Below are 25,499 nucleotides of genomic sequence, written 5' to 3' on the forward strand. Positions count from 1 at the left end.
GAGGTCACTGCTAAAAGATGAACTGCATGTTCGAGATGTTAATAAAATATATTAATCAATTTTGTATAACTGATAGTGACACTATGACACTAAAACTGAGATTAATGCAATAAATAAAATTGACGGGTATTTAGTAACCACAAGACTGATTCTTCCTTTCCTTGGGTTTTACACAAGAGTAACCAATGCTAATTTATATTGGCTTAAATAAGAGAATAGGGTCCCACAGAGTTGTATTGCTGTAAGACACTCATGTAAATGAGAACAAGTATTAAGCCCTGCAAGAATCCAAATCTCTACCCACTCTATCCCACGAGCCTCTCTGGAGCAACAGGGGATTAGCTACATTCATTTTAAATGAACGTCATTTATCTCAAGTATTTAACCAGGAAATCCTGCTGAGATGAGCCTCATTTTCTGGCAGATGCTCTGCAGTATCTATCTTCTAATATTGTTTGTTTATTCGCTTTAAGCAGGACCAGGTCATAACCTGTCATGCTGAGGTTTTGAAGGGGGGAAAAAAGAATGACAGGCCCTACTCAGATGCCAAATCTGTTCTTCAATATTCTTCATTCTCAGAGGAACATAAGAAATTCTGTTTGATAAAAAAAAGATGAAGCCTTTGGGGGAAAATTCCCATGTCGCGAATGCTGTGTGAACAAGAGTGAAATACTGTGGCTGGACTAAAGGATAGTTATACGCTGGCAAGAGCTTTTGGCCAAAGGCAGAGTGATACATAAACGAGTGCACATACAGGAATATGTGCAGCAGTAATGAGTCCTAGATGGAACACACCTCAACCCTGCCTGTTTCCCTTCGGGTGAGGAGACCTTACTTCGTGTACTGTTATACCAAGCACCACTACCACCACTGCAAGATTGTATTTTGGGGGGCTGAGCAGGGCAGGTTTATGTGCATTTTGCTGGCTGCACCAAGGCAGCAGGGGGAATACTGCTTGTCCGCAGCACTGCAGGGTCCTGGGGTGGGAAAGCAGGCTTCCAGGAGGTGCTCCCACCTATCCATACCTGTGGGATTATATCTCAAGGCTACTGAAGATGACCACAGACATCACTGACGTATAGTGGTTTCTTTCCGGCAGTCGGTATTCCCTGCTATGCAGAGGGATCCGATCGCTCTTTATTCCACGGCAGCCAAACATCCCGAGGAGAGAGATCACAGCTCTTTGCTTCACTCCCAGGCGCACAAGCACTGAAGCGGTGTGAAGCATTCTTGAATCCAGTTTGCTCGACAGAGCAGCTCAGAGGTTTGCAAGACGCCTCCGGAAGCACCGCAGTGGCTGCAAGCCCCAGTAATCCTGCCATGAGAGAGGGCTGATCTTGTGAGCAGGGCCTTGAAAAAGAAGTGGGCAAACCCAGATAAAAAAGACCATGTGAAAACAAGCTGTCTCCAGAGAACGCAGCTGACAGCACAGGAGGGTAACCCACTAATTTAGTTATTTCACACAAGGGCACCAAGGTGAGCATTTGAGCGCAGGCACAACAGCAATGCCACCACCACCAACAGGGATGGTCATACGACAACAGCAAAATCCCCCACGAATCAATCAACATTTAAGAGAAGGACAGCGAAGGGAGGAAGCCATCCTTAAGACACGGACACGCCACCAGCCTCTTCTGTTGGTATTTTGCTGGAGTCTCTTGCTACCCTGCAGCGACACAACTGTTCGTTACCCACTTTGGAAGACGACGCTTATTCCTTCTGGCCAAGAAAAAGGGAAAAATTGGTTCCAATGTTGAGGTAAGAAACCACGTAATCCACTCGCATTTTAAAGTCACAGAGACAGTGAAGCAAGAGGGGAAAACTATTGTGCCTCCCTACCGAGCCAAATCTTCTGCATTTTAGAAACGCTGCTCTTTAGCAGAAACCGGCAGATGAAACTATGCAAAACAAATAAGGCCCCTGACTGGGCTAATACTGTATTTAGTGTGAGCTACTTTTCCTCTGCAGAGCACTAAGTGCCTGCCTTTTGGTACATTATACTTGCTCCAAAGAGGCAAAGATAAAAAAGGAAACTTTGCTTAAAAAAAGAAATCTCACCCCCTCAAATAAAAATGTCAGATATAAAAATCTGCCAGGAAAGCCTTTTGTGCCTCACTAGCACCAGTTTAGGGTCTGTTTAAATGCAATCAAGTGTCAAGCAAATCCTCTGCTCCAAAGAAGCCATCAGAAAGTCTCCTGATATGTTAAAGGGATAGGAATGATATTCAAACCCCAAAGTGGAGACGCACCATTTGTTTCAGACAGCGGAAAGGCAAGTCCAGTTCCCACCACGACTGGGTATTGCCAGCAATGCTGCTAGTCACAGTGCGCGTCGTACTTCACAAGTCCTGTCTCCAAAATTAAGATAATGGGACAGCACAACGATGCTTAAAAGCTCAGATGATTAAAAGGAAAAATGAAGGCTATTTCAGCGTGTGCTGCAGAATGAGGCATAGAGAGCTTGTTGACAGGTTATTTCTGTTGGTGAATATGCAAAACAATTAGCCTGTTTTATTGTACCCAACTGCTTGTTTTTCTCATGTAGGGCTTAGTGTCAACCTTACACATAGTTGTGAGAGCTTTGGAAAACCATCTCCCCAGCTTCCACCAGGATGCCGATTAAGAGCAAACTGTACAAAACATCGTTGGGACCCTGGAAGTACACAAATTGTGATGAAGTTGTGAAACACCATACCATGGTTCCTACCAAGGAGCTGTAACCGGAGAAGGAAATAAGGCACTTTCCCCGTTACTTCCAGTCTAAGTACAGCAACTAGCAAAGACAAGGGAAACATATGCTGCATCCTTCCAAAAGGCCTTAAACCTGAGTCCCCCTGTGTCCCTGAATACTGTGCTTGGGATTTTAAAGACCAGCGACTTTCTGTGTAACAACTTCAGAGGGCTTTTGTGGCCACGGCATAGGTACAACACTGACCTTTGTAATAAGGAAAAAACTGAGGTGCAAGGTGCTCTCTCTCCCTTATTGCAAGGCAGAAAGCCATGAGCTGGCCGGGATTAGCATCCCATGAGACCCAGGCCAGAAAGACAAAGTTGTGCAAGTGCTGCAAAACAGAGGTACGTACCTGCTGGAATATTGCTTAAAGTATGACATTTACATCAAAGCATCCTGCTTGCAAATCTAAATAAGTAACATTAAACAGCACAAACTTCTTCTAAACAGACAGCAAACTTAAACTTATCCTAGTCCAAGAAAGGTCCCAAATCCACGCAACCCCCGCGCCCTTCTGCCTTCCTGGTCATGCAACCCCACGGAATCGCTGGTGCAGCCTTGGGTTGGCAGGTTAACAAGCGAACCAGTGTTCCTAGACTGAACCCTCAGCTGCGTTACCACGCTGTGTTGTTTTTGGGAATGTCAGGCAGCTCCTCTCTGTCTCCCTTCATACATTCTCAAGCAGGGTGAAATACTAAGCCACCCTCACTCAGAAGAAGTCCTTGCCGAACCAAGATCTGAAAAGCACCTTGAAGCACTCGCTGAGTGCGGAGATGACATTTGTGAATGAAGCAGCGTGGGCAGGAGACCACCTCGAAGGTCTTTCCTCATCTAGTTCCTTGACAGCCTAAGCCATGATTTTGCTTGGGAAACATAGTCATTGGGAGAGGCGAGCTCCACACTGCCAGGAAACTGCAACTGCAAGGCTGAATTCTTCCTAAGGCAAAGGAAACCGGCAGCCCTCTGCCTTGGAGGGGACAGATGTTCACCCTGGAGAGTGCTCAGGGGAATCTGAGCTCGGAAGTGTTGATCAGCTTATACCTGATTCATTTTACCAATTAAAGTCTCTATACATGACAGGGCAGTCTAAGTAGCATGTATATTGACAACTTCATATTCCCCGCTGGCCTGAGCGCTCACCCTTGCCTCTCCTTGCACGCAGCAATGAAGGATCCTGTACCACCAGCCTGCAATAAGACAATTATGAGATGCAAGGCCCTAAGGAGCAGCCCTTCTGCTAGATTTTACCTGAGGAATATAAACGTCTCTAAAACACAGTGTAAAATTGAGGTTCTTTCCCAAAACCATACTTAAAATCGGGTTTTCTATTAAGCTATCCATTTCAGGAGCACATTCGGAGCAAAAGAGAACGCTCAGTACTGACAATATCAAAACCTGTGGGTTTTGTTTCATAAGGAAATTTCAGCACACTCCAGGTTCTTCCTTCAAAGCAGCAGTAAATAAAGGTTTAATAAAAAAAAAGGAAATAAAGATAAAAAAGGAGAAAGAAAGAAGAGAGAAAGGAAAGTCTAGACGTAATAAAGCTAGAAAAATACTTACCTGAGGTAAATGGGTTGGTTTGCAGGGAAGTTGCTGGACCAAAACGCTCCTAATGATTCTTTACAGAACATGTTGTAATTTGTCCTTTTTACATTCTCTATACGCCAAATTGATTAATCCCAAGATAAAGCACCTCCTGCCCTACTGTATCTCACATGCTTCTCTTCGAAGCTCTTTTTACAGGGTTAGGCCTCATTTCCCAGAGGGTAATATTTGCTCTTGTTTTGCACAGCCTGATAAATGCCATGTCAGCAAGCCAGACGTTTTCACCTCTTTCTCCTGGCAAAATGGCAAGCCAGGATGGGAAGAATAATACCACAAGCTACCAGCTTGCCCCAGAATATTTTGTTTAAAATATTGTTTGACATAAAAGAAGGAAGTCTAAAACTATTTATCTGTCTCTGTTTTCATGAGAAATACAAAAAAAGACCAGAGGGCTACGGTTCTGTTGAGCAGAAATTGATGTCTGCTGCTACAAAGCTTGTCTTGCATAACTATGAAGACTACTCCAAGTGCATGCAAAAGATAGTACAAATCTGGCTGCCAAACTTTAAGAGCAAGAAACCAGTTGCTTATACATCACCGAAATCTTTGGAAGAACTATGTTTGCTCATATAACCTTAATATACTAGGTATGGGAAAATGGAGAGAAGAGAATAAAATACTGATTGGAGAAAAAAAAAAGTTCTGTGCAGCTCACCTTGACCTCGATGAAGTCTGGTTTACCGAGGGAAACCAGTTCAGCATAAGCTTTGAGTTCATCCACGTTCCAAGCTTTCACCAGCGTCAGCCTATACACGGTGCGCTGTTGCTGAAAGAGAGGAAAAATGGCACGAGTGATGCACTCTGTGATGCTCCAGCCCTCCACACGCAGCTTCAAACAGCAAAAAAATTCATTCATTCATTCCCAAGAAACCAAATGCCGCCTCACTTATTCTTTCCAAAAAGCTATCAGCAACACCCATGAGCTGAGCCAATTTTTGCTCTGGAATGACCTTATCTTCTCTCTCCACATCCCAAGCAACCAATGCTTTTTTATGGGAGCATTTACTTAATGGGAAAATAACCAGTAAGTTTATTTCGCTTTGATTTGCTTCCCCAGGCATAAAATCTCACCATTAGTTGCTATACAGATATTTCATTTCCTCCAGATGGATCATCTGGCATTGGTCATTTTTGGACAGGATGAGCCAGGATAGACAGACCGTTGTCTGCCCCAGTCTGATAACTCTTGCAGCACATTAGCTACAACGTAGCAGGGAAAAAGGCTCTCTTGTGATCAGTTATGCCAAACATTTTATTGGAAGCGAAAAGTGACAATTAAAATCACAACCAAGAAACATCTGAATTGCTCTGCTTATGAGCCAGCCTATAAAGAGTGGTGCAAGCCATTAGGAACCAACACGCGTTAGCCGTAGCGTTAACTACTACAAGAGCAGCATCCACCCATCATTACCCACCCTGCCCCTGCTTAATCGTCGGCAGCAGGGCAGCACCACTCCGGCTGCATTTCTACCTCCTGGTAGCTCTTGACAAACCTCTTATTTCCAATTGACTGCAGAAGACAAGCTAGCTGAGCGCTGCAGCTTCTCACTGCACTGGTGCAGCTCCTCGGATGCCCAGACTTTACTTACTTCTGTGTACAGCTCCAGACAGCACTCTGAAAATGTCTTTCTCTGGAGTTATTCCCAATTTCCCTCTCAGGGCAGCTCCCGGAAGCAGTTACGGGCAACAAAAAGACTTCTGCCACCTCTAAGTCTGTAAGTCACTTGGCCATGGGACAGGTCCAGGCTCAGCTGCTTGCATCTGCTCCTTTCCATTTTCCCCCACCGCCTCTCTTCACCTTCCGTGAAATTCCAGAGATTGGCAAAATAAAGCATTATTTATAGAGCAATCTTCTGGCAAAATTGTTTTTTGAATTAACTCATTTTACTTCCCTGGCACAGAGCAGACCGTAAAACGTGACACGAGTACCAGTTTCCCTCGAGCGAAAGGTACCGTAACGCATCCACAGCGACCCAAGACTTCACGGATGGCGCTAGGCTCTACGCCAAGGCCAGCGTTTCGCAGCAGCAGCAAGGACCGAAAGCAGATTCCTCTGCTCCAAAAAAGTTCAGGCCTGTATTACTTGAATTCAGAGAGTCTCTTTTACCTATTAACCATAACAGGTTCACAGCACAAGATTGCACCACTTTTAATGCTGTTTGCAGTATGCATGCACTCTGCTCAGGTCCTTACGGTTTTTCAAACCCAGAAAAAAGGCAATAACAGTACCAGACACTGTACTGAACTTCCCATTGCTAAAGCTCAGACTGCCACACACTGCGATTAAGTTATCTCTGACACCACTCGCTGGCTAGAGGCAAAGCAGGGACAAAACCTGGGACCCGTTTAAAAGTTCGTGCTATTACCCTTCCCCAGATAAAATGAATTCCCTGTATCAATCCCAAATCTAGCCACGCTTTACTTCTTCAGTTGCCTCTAACATGCAATGCTATATTAAGGGATTTTTGTGCTCTACGAAAGAAAAAAAAAAAAAAAAAAAAAAAACCCAAGAAAACATCTAATGGTCACTTACTAAAACAACATATTTTCCGTTTTCCACAGGAAAACTACTTTCTATGCCAGTTTGCTACGGACATTTGAGATGATTTGTGAACAAATAACTGGAAGAAACAGATAAAATCAAAAGCTGCACCTCCTTCCCCCGGTTAACATCCGAAAATGGCAAGGGACAGATTTGTGAGTGTTTGAATATGTAGAAAAGACTGAAACAAATTTACGTAGAAATGTTCCCAATGCACTTAGTGCCCTGTTGGCTGCTTTCTTAGGAACCTAAAGCATCAGGTAAGCCTGCAAAATCTTCCAGGAGATAACTATGAGTGAGGATTTGATGTCTACAGAGAGTCAACAGTGTTTTGAGTTAAGGAGGGGGAAAAAAAAGTTAATTGTGGAGCTTAAAAAAAAAAAAAGAAGCCTCTGTGGAATGGCTAACATTAAAGAATTAATGAGAGAATAATTATTAAGGGTGAAATATGACATACATTAAAATATCTGGTCTTTGCTTCATGCTCAGTTTTTAGACGCATTATGTTTAGGAATGAGAGACGGAGGCACTTATGATTTCAATGAACTGGCAGAAGAAAAGTTCAGGCCAGGAGAGAGTCAGGTATGAAATCAACTATTAATAATTAAAGAGAAAAAACAACAGAAGTAGTAATAAAAATAAATGCACCATTTACCATATAACAGGGAAAGAAAAAAACAGGGAAAATATCTAACAAGAAAAAAACCTCAGATAGGTGCACGCCTGTCAATCGTCTGAAGTGATTAGATACCCAATTAATCGAGAAACATCTCCCCAAAGGTCAACTCCGCGCGGTAAACAAATGCAGGCAGCTTCAAGGTAGCAGTAAATAAAGTCACGGCGTTTAACAACAGCCCTTTCCAAAGCCTTTGATTCAGGCGCATTCAACATGTCCAGTCCCCAGACACTGCATTTGGAACGAGATCTTGCAATCAGCAGAGCGGCGGTGCAACATGAAATGAAGCCTCTAGGAGCATTTTTTTTTTTCAGTGGGCTAGTTGAGTGTTAAAATTAAGAGCAGATTTCTGAATTTCTGTGTTGTGCCCAGAAAACCTAACTTGGCAATGTGCACACAGCAACTGGGAAAAAAACCTCGGCATATTAAAGCCAGCAAGGGCGGCATTTTCACTGCTGGTTGAATAAACCACGGCAGCAGAGGCTTTCAAGAACTAAAGACGAGCCAGCAAAGCCAGCCTCCCGTGAGCTTCAGAGCAACGTCAGGACGGCACACGGTAAAGGAAGGACCACCAACAAACTGCCAGTGCTAGCAGGTGGTACGTGATTATCTCTCCCCTCACCGAGGACAGACCCTGAACCTTAACGACACGAAGAACTGAAATACAAGAAAACCATTTGTGGGAGATGGGAAGAAAGAGTCTTGCAAAATCTGTTTGATCTCCATACAACAGATGCTCCCCATCTGGGACTCTGAACACAACACACGATAATAAGAGACTGGCCAGGCAGAAACTGGTCTCAGGTGCTGGTATTAAGAGTAATAAATGTCAATATATTTACAGCAACTGCCTGTAAGGTTAATGAAAAAAATTTAGAACTAGCTAAACTGTCAAGTGGAACAATAGTAGTTTTGCATATCACCTCTGCTTAGAAACCACAAGACCTTTCGGGTCAATGAAGTGCTGGCAGCTCAGGAGGGCATCTGCAACCCTGGAGGACACATGATCTCAAAACAAACAAAGATGAAAAACATTTCTGAAAGGCTTATAAGTGCCCACCCATAGCAATGAAAAATGAAAAGCAAACTTAGTCGGCATCAAAAATTAAAGCCAACTGACGGGAGGGAGATGTTTCTGGGAGGGCATGCGAGATGGTGATCTTGCAGGGGGACATGGTGGTCCATCTCTCTGCCAGTGGGACAGAGAAACGTGCAGAAGGCACTCACACCTCATAGGGGATCCACACTGGAGGGGACCGCCAGCAGCTCAGAAGTGAGCCACTCCAGGCCATGGATAAATTCACCGTACTCAAAGGAAACAAGACAATTTACAGGCGTTCAGTTCAGTAGAGAAATCGCGTTTCTTATCAAAATACAATGGAAACAATACACTAAAAAAAATCCTAGCTTGTTCTACTGAAACACAGGTGAAGTAAGATTGCAGAGACCACCAAATAAGGTTAGAAAAAGGCAACAAATGCACTCTCTGTTCTTATTAGCCAATACGCAGCCCCGCACTTACAGCCATCATCAAGACTTCTCTCCCCGAGCTGTTCCTCCAGCAGGCACCACGAGAGGACGGCACCTTGCTTGCTGCTGCCCACGTGGCTCGGTCCTCTGCTGAAGCCAAGGACAGGGCTCCCACGGTGTTTGGGAACGCGGGGCTGACCCTAGAAAGCCCGGCACTCCTTGGGATCTCGGGTGCAGGACAACAGCCTCAAGCATTTGTCAATTTTTTATGCATGCCTTAGTGGAGCGTTTCTCAAACTGCAGCTGCCACATCCAAAGCAGATAGGGAAAGTTCAAAGAAAGCCATGAAATATTAACAGCAACTGGCTTAGCTACCCTGTTTCCCAGCGGCTGCCACTGATAAGGAGCAGGGTTGCAATGTCAATGTTAGCCATTTCTAACTAGGAGCAGAGGGACGTGGACATCAGCAGACATGACCAGAGACACAACTGTTCCACCAAAAAGCTTTCGCAAAAATACAAAAATTTGCAAAAAATATCCTGTATTGGCAGAGGCTATCCATGCCACTTGTCATCTTGCAAGTCAGGATGAATCAAGATACCTTTCTGCTCAACACCTCAGTGCCTGCAAGCATTAGCATTAAAGATTGACCATCTCGCTTCTTCCCTCTCTCATCTCAAAAATGGTTCTTAGGGGCTTCCTCCCTTAGTCACTCCATGTATTTTGTACTTTTAACTCTAACAGCTTGCTAACTCTCCCACTTGAAACTGCGGTGAAGCCTGCAAACACATTTTTTGCAAAATTTTTATACTCATTTAGACTAAACATAAATGCCACAAAAGAAATGGTTTGAAGATGAGGCTGATGGGCTGAACTCAGTAGGGATACTGGTCAGAGCCAAGTAAACCCAGCACTGCAAGGACAGTTTTGTTCAGACGATGACATGTCATTGATATATTTTTATCACATTTTCTAATTTACACCACGTAAAATACATAAGCATGCATTTTCTCTTACAGTAATGAAGCTCTGTATGGAAGAGCTGTTTTTTCCCTCCCATTTAAATCTCAGTTATAACTCTCTCAAAACCACAACCTAGTGCATTTTAGAAGTCTAACTTTAAAGTTCAAGTGATTCATAAAACTAAAACTGCTAAAGCATATTATTAGAGGTTTTTTTTCCCCCTCAAAAGGACAGCATTAACTAGCAATTAATAACTGCAGTCAGTATATGTTATCCATCACTTCAACAACTGAACTATCACAAAAAATAGTATTAGCTAGTCATCATTGGCAGTGAAAGAACGAGGTAAGGAAAACTAAAATATTGCCCGAAAGTATACAGAAAAAAGTTACCAAGAATCAGAAATTAATACTTCAGTTGAAGTAATATCTTTCCAGAGGGCAACATCTCCCAAGTGTCATCTGAGTAGAGAGAAAAGCCACTTTAAAAGTAGTGGTATAAATGACAGATCAAAATGACTCAAGACCTAATACTGCAAGTGTTAGATACAAGTAATCCTTACAGACTGCTGGCAGTACAAATACACAATCCTGTTTTATTAATGTATTATTTGTATTTGGTTGTACAATAGGGCCCCAGGAGATCCTGCTATAAGCACTGAAAAAATAAGAAATAAGAGCTTAAACCCTGAGAATGTAATGATCTAAAACATCAGGATATAAAAAAACTAACAGTAATGCTCTACACTCCACATTTCCAGGAAAAGCAACCATTATTTCAATTCAGACAGTCATCAGAATAACTTTAGTGTAAAAGAAGAAGTTGATATTATAACAAATCTTTCAAATGGATGAAAGTCAAGGGCGCGGAACTAAATACATTTTACGTCTAAAAACTCTTTATGCAAGCTATCAGTCTTCCAGGAACCAGCAGTACGCACAGGAGCACCAGTTGACGTTGCTACCTGAACCCCTGCAATGGTTTGACAGCATCTGAAGCAACCTACCCATCTTCTAACTGAGGATTGCCTACATAGACAGAGCTCATGTTGCAGACAGATTTCTGGGAGGACCACACATGGCACCCATCAGGTGACAAAAGAAAACAAGAGATGCAAAAGAAAGCAAGAGAAGACAACCTTGCAGCAAAGGCCAACAGCATCCTGGGCTGCATTAGGAAGAGCATCGCCAGCAGGTAAACGGAGGTGATCCTTCCCCTCTACTCAGCCCTGATGAGGCCACATCTGGAACGCTGTCTCCAGTGTTGGGCTCCCCAGTACAAGAGAGAGACAGACACACTCGAGCAAGTCCAGTGAAGGGCCACAAACATGATGTAGGGACTGGAGCATCTCATATGAGGTGAGGCTGAGAGAGATGGGACTATTCAGCCAGGAGAAGAGAAGGTTCAGGGGGATCCTATTCATATGTATAAATACCTGATGAGAGAGAATAAAGCAAGTGGAGCCAGACTCCTCCTTCAGTGGTGCCCAGTGACAGGACAAGATGCCATGGGCACAAATTGAGATACAGGCAATTCCATTTAAACGTAAAGAAAAAACACAACAGCTACAAAAGAAAAAAAATCCCCCTTCTCTACTGTGAGGGTGATTGAGCACTGGAACAGGTTGCCCAGAGAGGCTGTGGAGTCTCCGTCCTTGGAGATATTCAAAACCCAGGTGGACACGGCACTGAGCAACCTGTTCCAGTTGACCCTGCTTTGACCAGGGGGATTAGACCAGATGATCTCCAGAGGTCCTTCCAACCTCAAGTATTCTGTGATTGTGTGTTTAGGACTTGCTATCTGCTACAGCTATACAATAAGAGATTTTTCTGAAGTCCCTTTTAGCAGGAGAATCAAGGGCAGATCACTTCTACACAAACCTCCATGATGCATAACTAAAAGCAGCAGCTTTTAGAGAATGCTCCCTTGGATCAGGCTAATATCTGCACAAAGCAAGAATTCAGGATGGTGAGAGAAAGTGCATTCAGCAGCCAAGAAGCCTAATTACAGTGGGAGTGGGAGGGGGAGCCCTTCCTCCCATCAGGTTATAATCAAGGGAGATTAGATAACCAGCAATTCAGGCCTTAATGAAGAACTGGTAGAGCACAGAAATGAGCAGTCAAGTACACTAAAGCAAATCTACTCAAGGTTGGGGAAGTCAGAATAACTTTTAAAGTAATACTAAAAAAAGCACAGAGTTCATCAGAGTGGTTATATGCTACAAAGTCTACAGACCTATGACATGAGCCATGCTCAAAATGGGACACGTTTTCAATATAATGCAACCTGGTATTCCGAGTACCAAGTGATTACACTAATCTAGCCTGGACAAAATGAGAGCATTCATCAGCAATTTTCAGCCTTTTACTGATCAAGATTGTGTCTGGAGAACATGCTCTACAAAGAGATGATCTCAGAAACAGAATAACTGACTGTTAAAGGATTATTATTTTTTCAGTTATGAACACTCAAAAGCCTAATGAAGTTTTCCAGCCAGCACCACTTTGGCTGCACTCCAGACAAAAAAGTAGAGGAGCCAGTCTCTCCGCAGGACCCTAGCAGAACATCACATTATACTTCTTGCCACTTCTGCTCTGACCTGCAACTGAAGGGTGGGGGAGAGGTGATCTCGCTTTCTGTCTCTACAAAGCACAGAACAAAACTCTCATGTGGCTGCAAGTGACAGGGTATTTGCATACCCTGGAGCACTAAGGGGAGAGGAGTCTGACACTGCTGAAAAATTCTGCAGCCTCTGAGGAAGTTAAGTAACATCATTGTTGGGTTCTTCTGGGTACCCACGTGTGCTCCAGAAAGCAGCATAGCGGCAGGACCATCCTTCCTTCACCATAAAATCTCCTCGCAGTGCCCTGACATTCAGTGGTGAGCAATGCTTTTACTCTTGCCCTCAACAAATCAGTTGACTCTGGAGACGATGCTATGATGAGAAGAGTGAAAGGAACTTCTGTAAGGGAAAGCCTGTGCCACCATCATAGCAGCTACCAGCACAGGCTCAGTCCTAACACTTGCTGGAAGTAAAAAGCAGATCTCCAAGAGCTGCCAAAATAACAAGGAGCGCCAGGAAGAGCCTGTGCTGATGGTTAAAGACAGTTACATCAGATACTGCAACTTCGTGTTCAGAGATATGTATTCAAGCTACGGCACAGCACTCGGGAGCAAAGTCAAAGGGATGACAGTGTCCTTCTGTGATCCTGTCCAATTTTGAAGAATTTCTCCCTAATTCTCATCCCACAACCTCAGTTATAAAAGTCAGCTAACAGGAGGCATTTGCCAGCAAAGGAAACTGAGCACAAAGTTAGAAACCAAGCAATTTTGTAAGAAAACTCCCGCCTTCCTAAACCTTGGCTCAGGTTATCACAACAGGCTTCTCTAAAACGTAGCAAGTGTGGTTTCTTCGGGATTGTATATGAGTCTATTAAATGCACCTTATTATAGAATGTTGACCAAGAAATATTAAAAAAAAAAAAAAAAAAAAAAAAAAAAAAAAAAGGGAAAACAAATACACTGAGAACCCTTTTTGACACATCACACTGCAACCTGTTCTCCCAAGTCTTTCAAACCTTATTCTGTGGAGGGTACGTAAACCATGCCAGTGTTGGCAGCATGCTCAAGAAAGAGATATTGATCTTTCTCTCTCATTGCATTCTGAAGTCTGTGCAGCAACTGTCACGCTTTTACAATGGGTCTCAAAAGCACCAGTAAATAGGGGCCATTGTGGACTTCTGTGCCGTTAAGAACGTTTCAGACAAAAGAACGGGAGAATCATCTTGGTGAAAAGCAACCTTTCCCTTTCAGGTGACTCCTGTTGAAATCATTCCAAAATATCTCAAAGAGCATTGCATCCCTTGAATGCCAAAACAGGTACAAGAAAAAGAAAAAGCAGAATGAGGAGAGAGGGGGAAGGATACTTAGGATAAAATATTTCATTAACTGTATCTAAGATCCTGGTCTCTCACTCAACAGACAGAAATCTTCTGTCCTGCAGGAGAAGGCTTTGTGCCCTGGTCCCAGCAATGGGATCAGAGCAGTGTTCCCCTGCAAGAGCTCCAATTCATGATGGGCCCAGGGGACAGGGTTGCCAGCTCCTTTTCTCCATCCCTCTGTGGGATGGCCAAGACTCCTGTGAATCACCTGATGAGATGCCGGGCTACTGCACAGCGTACAGATCCCTGGCAGCTACCGCAGTTTAACAGCAGATTCACGAGAGACCGAGTCGTCCGTGTGCCCGGAGCGGGGCAACGCTGGCAGCTGCCCAGGCTCTGCTGAGCCCGGGCGGGAAGCAGAGAGACGCACGTTATAATTGACATTCACGGTGGCACTCGCCGCAGGCAGCAGAACTTACCACTGGCTTCGATTTTCCTTCAAAACTATTCTAAAATGTTCCCAGTCCTAAAATATTTGCAAATGAGCATCTTCTGTATGCACGTATTTTTGCCTCTGGCTAAATCTCAAAGCCAAACCATTGAACATACCTCAAGCTCTCAGATAAAGCCCACGAGGAGACACTGCTCTCCTGGTAGCCACTGTCCCATAATATGTTAACAAAGGTTTCACATGTCAGTTTGACAAAGTATTCCCATCTTGCTTCAATAACCAAGAGGAATTTGGGCTTTTTTTTTTTAATCATTTCTTTTTAATTCCCTCCTTCTCAACATTCATCTTTTTGTAGATCAAATAATTATTCTTCATAAAACATCCCAGGTCTAGTCTCAGGAGGAAGAGGGAGGGGAGAATATGTCCACCATGATGCAAAGAACAGTTGCTGGATTGATGGTTTTATACTGGTTTGACTGGAGGCAGGCGGAGCATCTCCCTTCCACCAGGTGGGTCAGGGAGGAGCCAGGAACAAGCCTGGACCACACAGGACTGTAAAAGCAACGGTGATGCCTTAGGTTTGTCCCCAGGCCCCTCCAATTTCACTGGGACTGGTGGACACTCAGGGTGGCCCAATTATTTGTCACCCTGCACCCTGACAACACATTATCAAACTAGAGCTTGCCCTACCTTGCAACACGGCACTGTATTTTGAGGAAATCTGAAGCACACAAGACCTTCACATATCAGGCCTTGGCACTTGTTAACAGTCTCCAGAAGGTTCAAGGCAGCTATTTTGCCTATTTTATGGGAAGACTGGTCCAAACATATAGTGAGGGCAACAACTAGACAGCCTTCCTCCTCTAAACCACGCACTGGGGTCTAACGAGACCCTTACTTTGAATCTGTCACTTGAACTTGCTCCTTTAACAAAGCACAAGATTTCACTCATGAGTCACTAAAGGAGTCCCATCGTTTGAAAGTGATAAACGCAACAAAACTTAGCAGATTTCCATGCACTAGCTTAAAGCCAAATATTCTGAATATTCATATACCTTCCTTTGATATATATAAAATAGCTTATTGCTAGAAATGACATTTCATTCACAGATTCCTCAAAATAAATCCGTATTTTGCAACTAATGAAACTCAAGTAACAAAGACAATGTTGTCAATAGAAACACTGCTTTGCTTGAAGTGGAGAAAGCAGTCTTACAGGAGACGAAACTACTGTGCTGATTCTAACTGAAAATTGTTCTTTCCTTCATCCAATTTCACAGATCCTCTGCAGGTATTAGAGGATGAATAGAAAGCCACTTCAAAAGCCAACTTTTTAAGTTTCATTAATGCTTCTTATTCCCTTCGACAAAAGGCTCAACTTGCAAACTCGCTTCGCGACACATTTCCAGAACTTCTAAGCTGGCAGGGACCAGCTCCGATCGAGACACACAACAGCCTCAATTGCGAAACGCGGGTGCAGCCTCGAGGCCCAGCGCGCTGCCGGGGCTCTTGGCAGCTGCTCTTTCTAAACGTGGCAGCAGTAGGCGAGCTGACCTTTTGGAGTGACAACCTCTCTGAAGAGAGAGGCAGCACTTTCCAAAGACTCTATTTCGATTCCCTTCTTCAGGTTATGTAACACCTTACTAAGAGAGCAACTCCTGAATAAAGACATCAAAGCAATTTTCACACTTGGAAATTGCTTGTCACAGGGATCCGATCAGAAAAAAAACCCAAAACCCAGCAGTCAAGCAGCTATTCACCATATTCAATAGCAGGCGTCTTCGCACATGAAGCCCCCATGAAGGATGAATCCAAAACACAGCAGAAGCAAGTCTCAAACGCCAATACATCCCCCCAAAAAACACGACTTTCCAAACCCTTCTGATTCAGCCTGGAGGCAGAGTTTTGGGAGAAGGACTGCAGGCTCAGAGTGCCTAAGAGAGCACTCCCGCCTCTCCCAAATTCAAAGCGGCTGAGCCTCCGCGCTCCCCAAGACTTTGCAAACGAGCTGCGGCACCCATCATGCTGCAGGAGAACATCATCAGGAAAAGACATAGTGTCCTCGGAAAGACGACAGACTCATCTCTTCTTTTGGAAACCAGGACCCTCCCCTTCAATAAAGGGCTCCCTCCATCCTGGCCTATTTAGCATGCGGTAATGAACTCGAGCACTGGAGAGACGTCCTCCTAAAAGTCACATTGCAAACGTTTGAGTGAATTCTGCTGGGCCGATTTGCACAGCAGGGGATTTCTTTTTTTTTTTCCCCCCTCAAAGATTAACTCAGCACAGAGCACAAAAGTTTTCAGCTTTCTTTCTTCAGGCTAATACAGTCATTAAAGCAAGAAACCTGAATAGGTTATGATGCGTAGGTATCTACTAAAAACATACATTGTTCAAGCATATACTATTAATATACCAGCTTAAAGCAAGTTGAGGCTTTGTCTTCATCGCTAAAAAAAGTCCATTTTACCACAGGATAATTAACACATTAGCTATTCTCCTGTAAAACCAGAGCAAAGCTCAGAGCTCCAATTTTACTGCTAGAAAAGGAGGAGAGCTCACTTTGCTCAACCGCAGCACTTGCCTCAAGATCAGCACCAAAGCACGTCGTCTTTCCGCCAGGGATTTTACAGCAAGACAGTTGTTCCCATGTTTCTCATCCCCCAGGGCAGGGGGAGAAACCACCAACCCAACAACAACGCTCTTTTTAAAGCAGTGCACAAAGACATTGCATTGAACCAAGTGAAAAAATTCAAATTCTAATGTCAAAGAAAGTCAGAAGGTTTTTTGTTGTTGTTCTGTTTTAAATCAGACCAACATTTCTTGGCTGGTCTTATATCTCATCTCTTGGCACCTGGACCTCAAAGTCATCCACTTCAGACAGAGGCCAAACAGCAAAGCAGATTGTAAAAATGCTTTCAGTTTTAATAAGCTTTACAGAGACAGTTTTGTTTTCTTACACAAGTATTTTTATTCTGAGGTGTCAAGTCTGAAAGGCAAAAAAAATTTTGTTTTCTTCTACAGCCTTGAAAGTAAAAGTAGAAAAATCCACATAACAATTACAAAAATATGAAAATTGGGCTTCCTACTTTGCACCAATTTTTTTTAAAATAGAAATCGGTTAACATAACTGTTCTTGTATCACACAAAATTAGCTTTTACTGGTCAGCTTTGAAATTCTGCATTGAAATAAAAAGAAAATCCCATAGTGAGACAAACACATCAGCACCAATTCCCAATCCAGATTTTTAAACCAGAAAAGTCCATAAGCCTGTGAGTAGTCCTCCTGATGCACTAAGGACAAGCCTAAGTGATCCAGATTGGATTTTTTTTTTTTTTTTGGGGGGGGTGGGGGTGGGGAAAGATTACCTCACCTTCCTAAACCAGCATCCTAAGTCATGTCCCTCTCTATAACCCATTCTTCCTGTACTCTCTATCTACTGCTTGTAATCTATTTTATTGCTTTACACTTCAGTAATAATTTATCAATTTATTTAATTAAAAGTCTCTAGAAATAAAATTATGTATAACAATGTCTTTGTTCTAAGACCTGTAAAAATGTTTTTAAGTAAATCTGGGACCACGGCTGCTCGTTATCCATTTTCCACAGATACTCGTTTTTAATACACTTACTCTTGTAAATCATCACAAACGCTATTCTGCAGATTTGTTTCTTCCTTTTTTATTTCTAGGGTAATTTCAGGGAATTATCATGCAAAATATATACTCCTGGGAGGGAAAAATCCAATACAACATAGTTTAAAAATAAAAGCATAGCATTATAACAGACTGTATCAAATCATCAACAGAAATATACTTCAGGTTTACTATTAAACAGACCACATAGCCTAACAACATTTCATTTTTGGGGGGGAAGCAGACTATGTTTAACACTAAACAAAGACAGAAAAAACATCAGAACAAATCTGGTAGTGTTCCCATTGAGCCCTGCCCAGAAGAGTCACTGCCATCAAAGACCAGGGCTCCAGTCTGAGCTGGAAGAGAACTCATGGGCAATACCCCAAACCACCTTCATAGCCCTTAACTAGGTCAAATCACTTCAGCAATGCTTTCAGTATGTGCTCAAGTCCCACTGACTTTGAAAAGACTTAAAACACAAGCTTGACAAGAGACACTGTTGTGAAGGCTCCCAAATATAGGCATGAACTGGACCTTTCCTTCACAGGCATCTTCTGATTAAACGCAGCAGCAGTCCCTGGGGTTGGAGGCAGCAGCTGCCAGAGCAGCAGGGAACCGCGATGCAGACAAGAAGTGACGAGTGCTTGGTCCGACTCCGGCTGCCACCGCTAGACACAGAGCCATGATCAGCACGGGAGCTCAGCCAGTTCTCGTTCACACTAGCCATCAGCCAACCTGGACAGCCCTTCAATTCCTAATCCCACCTGTACAACGTTGAGCAAGCATTTCTGCTTTCTTCTGGACCAGCACTGTGTTAGATGACACGATGGGGTAGATACATTCAGGTCTGGTCATGTGCAGGGAAGAGAAGAGGGCATTCATGCCCAGCTTCAACCTGGGGAACAGCTGGGACCACCCTTGGGGACTTCCCATAGACTCCTTTCATTTCCTATTCCTCCCCACGACAGAAGGCACACATCTCAACTCCAGCTCCATGCCGTGACATCCGTCTAGCTCCATGACCCAACGTCTCAGGCTTGGCTGCTTGGCCAAAGATCAGGTCAGCCTGCTATAGCTTGTGCGTGGAGGCCACGGAGCGGGATCATTTCAAATGCTTCACTTAATAATGCACGGTTGTAACCCTGGCAGCGTAAGGAAGTCAAGGGAAGGACACTATGACTATTGAATAATAATAAAAAAATAGGTAAAGTAAAAAAAGCAAAATTGGCCTTGGACAATAATGTACAAAATACCTCAACACAGATTGGGGAACTTGCTACTCCAGAAAAAATTTGAATGGCATTAAACTGTGCAAAGAAGTAAAGAAAAGGAGGAATAAGATCAGTTTAAAAATGGAGGCTGACTTTAGCCAAACACTTCTGGGTAAAGAATAAACTGAACAGTCACCAAAACCTCTTCCTTGGATCCAATGGAGGAACCCAATCTGCCCCACAGCAGCTGCCAGGTGTTCAGTATTCTTAAGTCATCACAGCAGTTCTTTATACATCTAGCCAAAGATTTGGATGCCTCACTACAGACTTCTGTAGCTGGAAGTCTCAGCCAAGAAAACAACATCCCACTTAAATTTTGCACGGCTTTACAAGACTGTTCCTCAGCAACTTGGGATACAGGAAGGAAGAATAAACAGCACTTCAATAATCTTATAGTAACGATGGCTTAAGTGAGCAATTACAGGTTAATGAAAAATAAGGACATCATGCCTGTAAAGTGAAAGATAATTCATGATTTGATAAAATGTCAGCGCTGTCACAGGTACAATTCACAGAAGGCAGAAGCCAGTAATGCAGACATGATGCATGTGTGACTAATGGCACAACACACCAGCAGACTGAATGCTCGCCTGGGCTCAAGCCTGGGAAAAAGATTTTGTATTTAATAGAATAAACTGACACTCGCTATCTCGGGAAACAAGAAGCCAGCAATACAACTTCAAGAGTAAAACGATGAAAGCAGAGATTAGTCTGCCATAAAAGCGTAATTACCTTATTAAAAATCATTCTCGCACTCCATGAAGCAAGGGATTTATAAATATTTTTCTTCTGGGTTTTGTCCAAATTGCCTAAAAATAGAATTAAAAGCCCCACCATGATTCGCTGAAAATCCTGCCCATTTAACCAAGAACAACAAATGAAGAATCTGAAATAAAATCTCTCCTATCGATTAAGCAATTCTTGCAAGGCAACTTGCTCTTGTAAAACCTTAACTCAACAGTTACAATCTGAAGGAACAAACATTATATAAAAGTAAATGGGCTTTAAACATTTTAACGGCCCATCCTGTTAAACAGCAGAGCTCCAGCAGGCACGCTGGGGACGGAGACGTGCTCCTGCGCGGTGCCGACGGCAGAGCTTGAGCCATGCCAGGAGGCACTGCGGCACAGGAGGAAATCCATGCCTGCTCCAGCTGGGTACCCGCAGCAGCGACGCTCCCCACGGACGAGTTTGTGTGAGCAGGCTCTGAATTGCAACTGGATGAAGCTCTGCGACGCACAAAGCGCTTGGAGATCTAGAGATTAACCCCGCTGCAAAATAGCAGTTTGCCAGTGGCTGCCATGAAACTCTCGAGCATGAAGAGGTACTTTGACTCTTCAACCCCTTCCCCATAAAACATTTTAATCTGCTGAAGAAGATAACCTTCCTGGCCACTCCAGTCCCACGGACTAGCGTAAGTCACCACCATGGTGTGCTAAGCAGAGTCTGGAGAGAAGAAAGGATGGCAGCTAGCAAGGCAAAAATCACTGCTGCTTGCAGAGGAGCTGCTGGTACCTTTCTACGTGGCACTCCAGCCCCTTCGCAGCCACACGAGGATGCATCCAGCAAGCCATTCAAGGCCACAGCCTCTCCTGTCTCCACATGCTGAAAACCACTGTAAGATCTTTCACATGTCCCATGTCCATAGGGTGGCCACCACAGATTGCACCCCAGTCATGACTGTTTATACCTACTGGAGGGGAAGTCCTTGTGTTAGACCAGCTCTAAGGAGGACAATCATGTGCACTAGCAAGGTTCTGTCTCGCTGCTGTTTGATGTGTTTTAAAATACAGTGACATGGGCATGAACTAACTGGATATCTCTTAAAGCTACCTGATGGGACACTGTCTTGAACCATCAGGCAAATCATGAGCGCTTTCATTTGCCACCATGTAGCATTCTGCTGTCCCCAGCCTCATTCAAAGTGCAATACTGCTACATCAGATTCACAGGTCAACTCTCCACATACGATTGTGGCAGAAGCAGTGAATGAAAATAAAGTATTTAGAACAGGACCAGAAGAATTTGCTCAGTGCAACTGGGGCTGGGTGGAAGAAGAAAGAGAGTGAATGCATTAATGCAAATTGTGGAAGGAAGCCAAAGTCATGGCAAGAATCAGGGCTGGCATCAGAGCCTAACTACACAGTCGTATTCTTGCAAAACAGACTGACAGTTACTGCAAAAACTCAGGCATGAGGCATTGTGTATTGCTACTGATAAGCACCATCACCTCACCTCGTTTTACCGAGGCAGGAGTTCATTTGTTAAAGTTACCCACCTTCCGCAGTGGGATGTATCTGCCCCTCTGGCATCCTCAACACAAATGGTGGCTCTCTACTTGGGCAACTGCCCAGCGTGGCTGGAGTCTCTGGCAGGAACATTTCTCAACTAGCTCTGGACAACGAAGATAGCTACGTTATACAGTCTTCACCATCTGTAAAGGAGTCCGAGTCTGTAAAGACTATAATCTGTAACAGAATAAGAACTAATCCAAATCTTACACATTTCGAAGTTAAATACATGTATCAGACTAACATAACAATTACGTTGCTTTTCAGAAATCATAGCAAAGGGTTAGCAAACTAGCAAGCGTCTCTGAATGCACAGTCGAACTTCTGCTCCTGCTAGGAGAACCTGCCTTCTGAGGTATGTGTTTAACATCTGAAACTCGGACATCTCAAATTAAAGCTTTGTAAAACTGAGATCTACTTCCTACCAAAAGCATCCTCCTATTTTCGCAGAAAGCTGGACTTTTCAGAAGAGCTCTAAGGGGAGACAGGGCTCAAGGCTGCGAAGCAGATTTCAACACAGGAAGCCAGAATGAGACAAATGCAACAAAACCAAGGCACACACATTTTTACAGGTCTGTAAACAGCTGCATTAGCGTTCTGGATCATCAACTCTAATTCCAGGACACATTACTACCCAGATTCCTTAAGCTTTTCTTTTTTATGAAGTAGTGAAACTCTCTTTTTAGAGCTAAATAATTAGAGGAGATTTACAGTGCATCTAACATGAATTCCTCCAAACAGATTTCCAAGTAGCCAAGTACTCCTCTGGGATTACAAGGGGGGATCCCAAAACTACTCAGCACAGTAATCAGTGCTGTCTGAAGAGAAAATTAAAAACAATATGTACATAAATATACATATATATAATCTTATACCTTTTTAATTTACACATTTTTTGTTTTTTAGCCATTTCAGGCTAGGAAAAAGCTAGGGTATAATAGCAGGACACATAAAACACCCAGGCATTCATCTTGGAGACTTCTTTCTGCATCATCCATGGATTACTTCCTAACTAGAGGGAAAAGACCAGGGGGAGAAGGGGAGGAGAGGGAGGCGCAGGGAGGTGATAGAAAAGTGGAGAAAGAAAAAGGAAAGAAAAAATGGAAAGTGAATTGAAGAAAAAAGATGCTTACAGGATTAGGAAATGGGGAAAGAAGAAAAAAATATGACTACAAAGAATAGCAACGATGGAGAAATAGGCAAAGCACAGTAGAAACTGCCCAGCTTGAGAGCCATTGCTTGCAATTCTGGTCATTTAAGCTGCTGTGTCCCTCTCAGATCCATCTCACTGCAGTTGTCAAATCCGCAGGCTGTTTGCACAACTCAGCTCTGGGCAGCAAAGGTTGAACCATAAACCCCACTCTGCTTCTAGCAGGAGGAGCACCACTGACTCACCTGAGACACACCACACTGCGCTCCACACAGGCCACACAGCACTGAGCAGATTTCAATCTCCGTGCTGTGAACTTTTTAAAATACGTTGGTACAAAATTAATGAACGCTGTTCTAGGAAAAAGTGATGGGAAATAGTCCACTCCAGTCCTTAGAGCTTTACTGTCCTCCATATTGCAGAACCAACACGGTTCACGTTACTGTTACAGAACTGACTACTGCACTTAGAAATGGCTAAACCTTTTTGAGAAAAGCAGAGTTTACCCATCACAAAAGGCCTTACTTGCATGAAAATTAAAAATATATCACCTTTCATTTGCCAATTTGTTTTGACCTTTGGTCACTGTTTCCAATTACCAGATTCCTGTATTTAAGAATATACAAGAGAATAAATCCCACAACTTCATCTGAAGGACACAACAGAAATTTAGCATCTTCATAAAAGAGTGAATACATGTGGTGTAAATCCTGCATTTCTTATCTTGGCAAATCTAACAGCAGTTTTGTCCAAGGAGAAAATGCAGGACTTGGCAATCGAGCTCTCAACTTGCAAGTCAACAAGGCTCCAGATGGGTTACTCCAGCTTCTCCAGCAGCTGCTATGGTAACGAAGGCTGCTGCACACAGTTGGAGAGTTCACAGATCACCCCACTGATCTGAACCATCATTTACATCTAGCAGCAAGCGTTCAAAGTTATAAATACCCAACTCAACACCAGCTCCCTTTGTACTTCTAAGGATGGAGAGCCTTACAAGGGAAAAAGACCAAAGCATGAACATGGAAAAGAAATCACTGATTTACATGAGTTAAGTCAACCCAACAAAGAAAGTTTGGGGTCAGATTTTCCTCTGCTGGCACTCGTGTAATCCAAAGCAGCCATCATGCAGAAACTGAAGCATATAAAGATGATTATTCTGGATAGTGAGAGCCCTGAACACGTCTGTTCCTAGAGCTGTATTACCGCCTAACTGCTGCAGGTTCCTATCCTACGGGAGAGCTGGAGGAACAGACTGAATGCTTCTCAACCACTTCAGTCACAAACTGACCGGATTAGGTCAAACCACCTTCAACAGTTTGAGCTGAGCCTCTGATTTCATCCTGAAGTGAGGGAAGAGTGTTCACACAGCCCACTCCACCAGCTGATGCATGGGGAAGAACATCCATGGGGCACTAACTCCGCACGACACTTCAGCTAGGTCTGCAAGCCTGGAGCCAGGCAGCCCGGCCTTTTGTCATTTGAACTCACAGGTACTACTCAGCGCATCACAGCTGACCCCTCACAAGAGGATCTCACCTCCTCCAAAGCAATCCATCTTCCTGATTTTATCTGCCTCACAGCAGGGTCCGTGACTATGCTCCCTCTGCTTTTGAGTGGCAGCAGCACACCAGTTATTACGTTCCCATAGAATCCAACTTCTTGTTTGTGGTGCTTTCGCATGAATTATACACTCACCCTGACTGAAATGAGAAAATAGATCACTCTTGCAGATGCTTTGTCAACTCATCTTTCTTGAAATGTCAAATGAAAAGATTCAAAGAACCAAATAAACGCTTCTTATCTGAATCATCATGCTAGAGCTGTTGATATTCGGTCAGTGAGAAAAGAGAAGTCCAACAGTTAATGCATTTAGCAGAACGGAATATTATGCAATGCTCTGCACAATCCCAATACATGGCATTTGGCCCAGTACCACTTTAACTTTATAGGCTTAAATAAAAACATGTTTTAAAATAAAGTGGAGATATAAGTTTCCCTTGCCTAGTTGCTCCAAGCAGAATTTTAGGTTCAATCTTCCCCTTTTAAGGGTTCACATAAAAACACACACATGGTCCGTCTTTTCAGGTTGCTTTTAAATGAAAACTATTACTCTTTTTCACAACTAGAGAATGAAAAAGAGAAATGACTTCCCCCAAACCATGAAGTCTTGGGGCTAAGTCAAGCGTTCTGGTTCCCAAAGCTAAGCCCTGGGGAACAGCAGCCCTTTGCTAGTGATCAGGTTCACAAACAACAGAAGAGTTGGAGGGGGAACAGAGACTGGTTTGATCCAGGCTCTCTAAAAACCAAGTTTAACACCTGCATTATTAACATTCTCAAGCAGTATTTAAGAAGAACTCAAGGCAAAACAAAGACCAAGTTTAATAAAAGGTAGGAACAGCAAATGCTTCATATGAAAACATTAAGTAGCAGAACAGCTCGTGAAGCTAAATAGCATGTGCTAATTAAGGAGCGTAACAGAAGGGCGAGCCAAGAGGAGCCTGGAGGGGGAGGAAGGCTCTCTCTCCCATTTACACTTCATAGGTCATAGCCCATCTCCAGAAGATACAGGAAGGAAGAGATGTATCTTCTACCAAGCACCAAGAGTGGTTGCTCAGCAGCTTAAACTGTAGGCAAGGGATAAGCAGCAAACCAATAACCTGCAGGTCTGGCTGCCCCAAAGTACCACGTAGCAACAAGGATGAGGGATTGGTACGGGATAATGGACAGAGCACTGGACTGGGCGTTAAGACGACACGGCTTTTACTTCCACCTCTGCCTCGGCTCACCAGGTGGCCAGAGACGCATCACTTTCTCTCCTGGCCTGACCAC

General features: G+C 43.6%; 1 protein-coding gene across 6 annotated transcripts in view; it reads right to left on the reverse strand.

The window, feature by feature from the left end:
• The window catches only part of LOC112987355 (S-adenosyl-L-methionine-dependent tRNA 4-demethylwyosine synthase TYW1), a 114,545-nt gene that overhangs the window by 27,421 nt on the left and 61,625 nt on the right, over positions 1-25,499 (reverse strand). For all 6 annotated transcript variants that reach the window (XM_026107228.2, XM_026107229.2, XM_064523460.1 and 3 more), the window contains exon 14: positions 4,992-5,102. In XM_026107228.2, the coding sequence (XP_025963013.2) occupies positions 4,992-5,102 (111 nt within the window). The remainder of the gene's footprint in view (positions 1-4,991; positions 5,103-25,499) is intronic.

This window comes from Dromaius novaehollandiae, chromosome 19, assembly GCF_036370855.1.
Source record: "Dromaius novaehollandiae isolate bDroNov1 chromosome 19, bDroNov1.hap1, whole genome shotgun sequence".
Lineage (NCBI taxonomy): Eukaryota > Metazoa > Chordata > Aves > Casuariiformes > Dromaiidae > Dromaius > Dromaius novaehollandiae.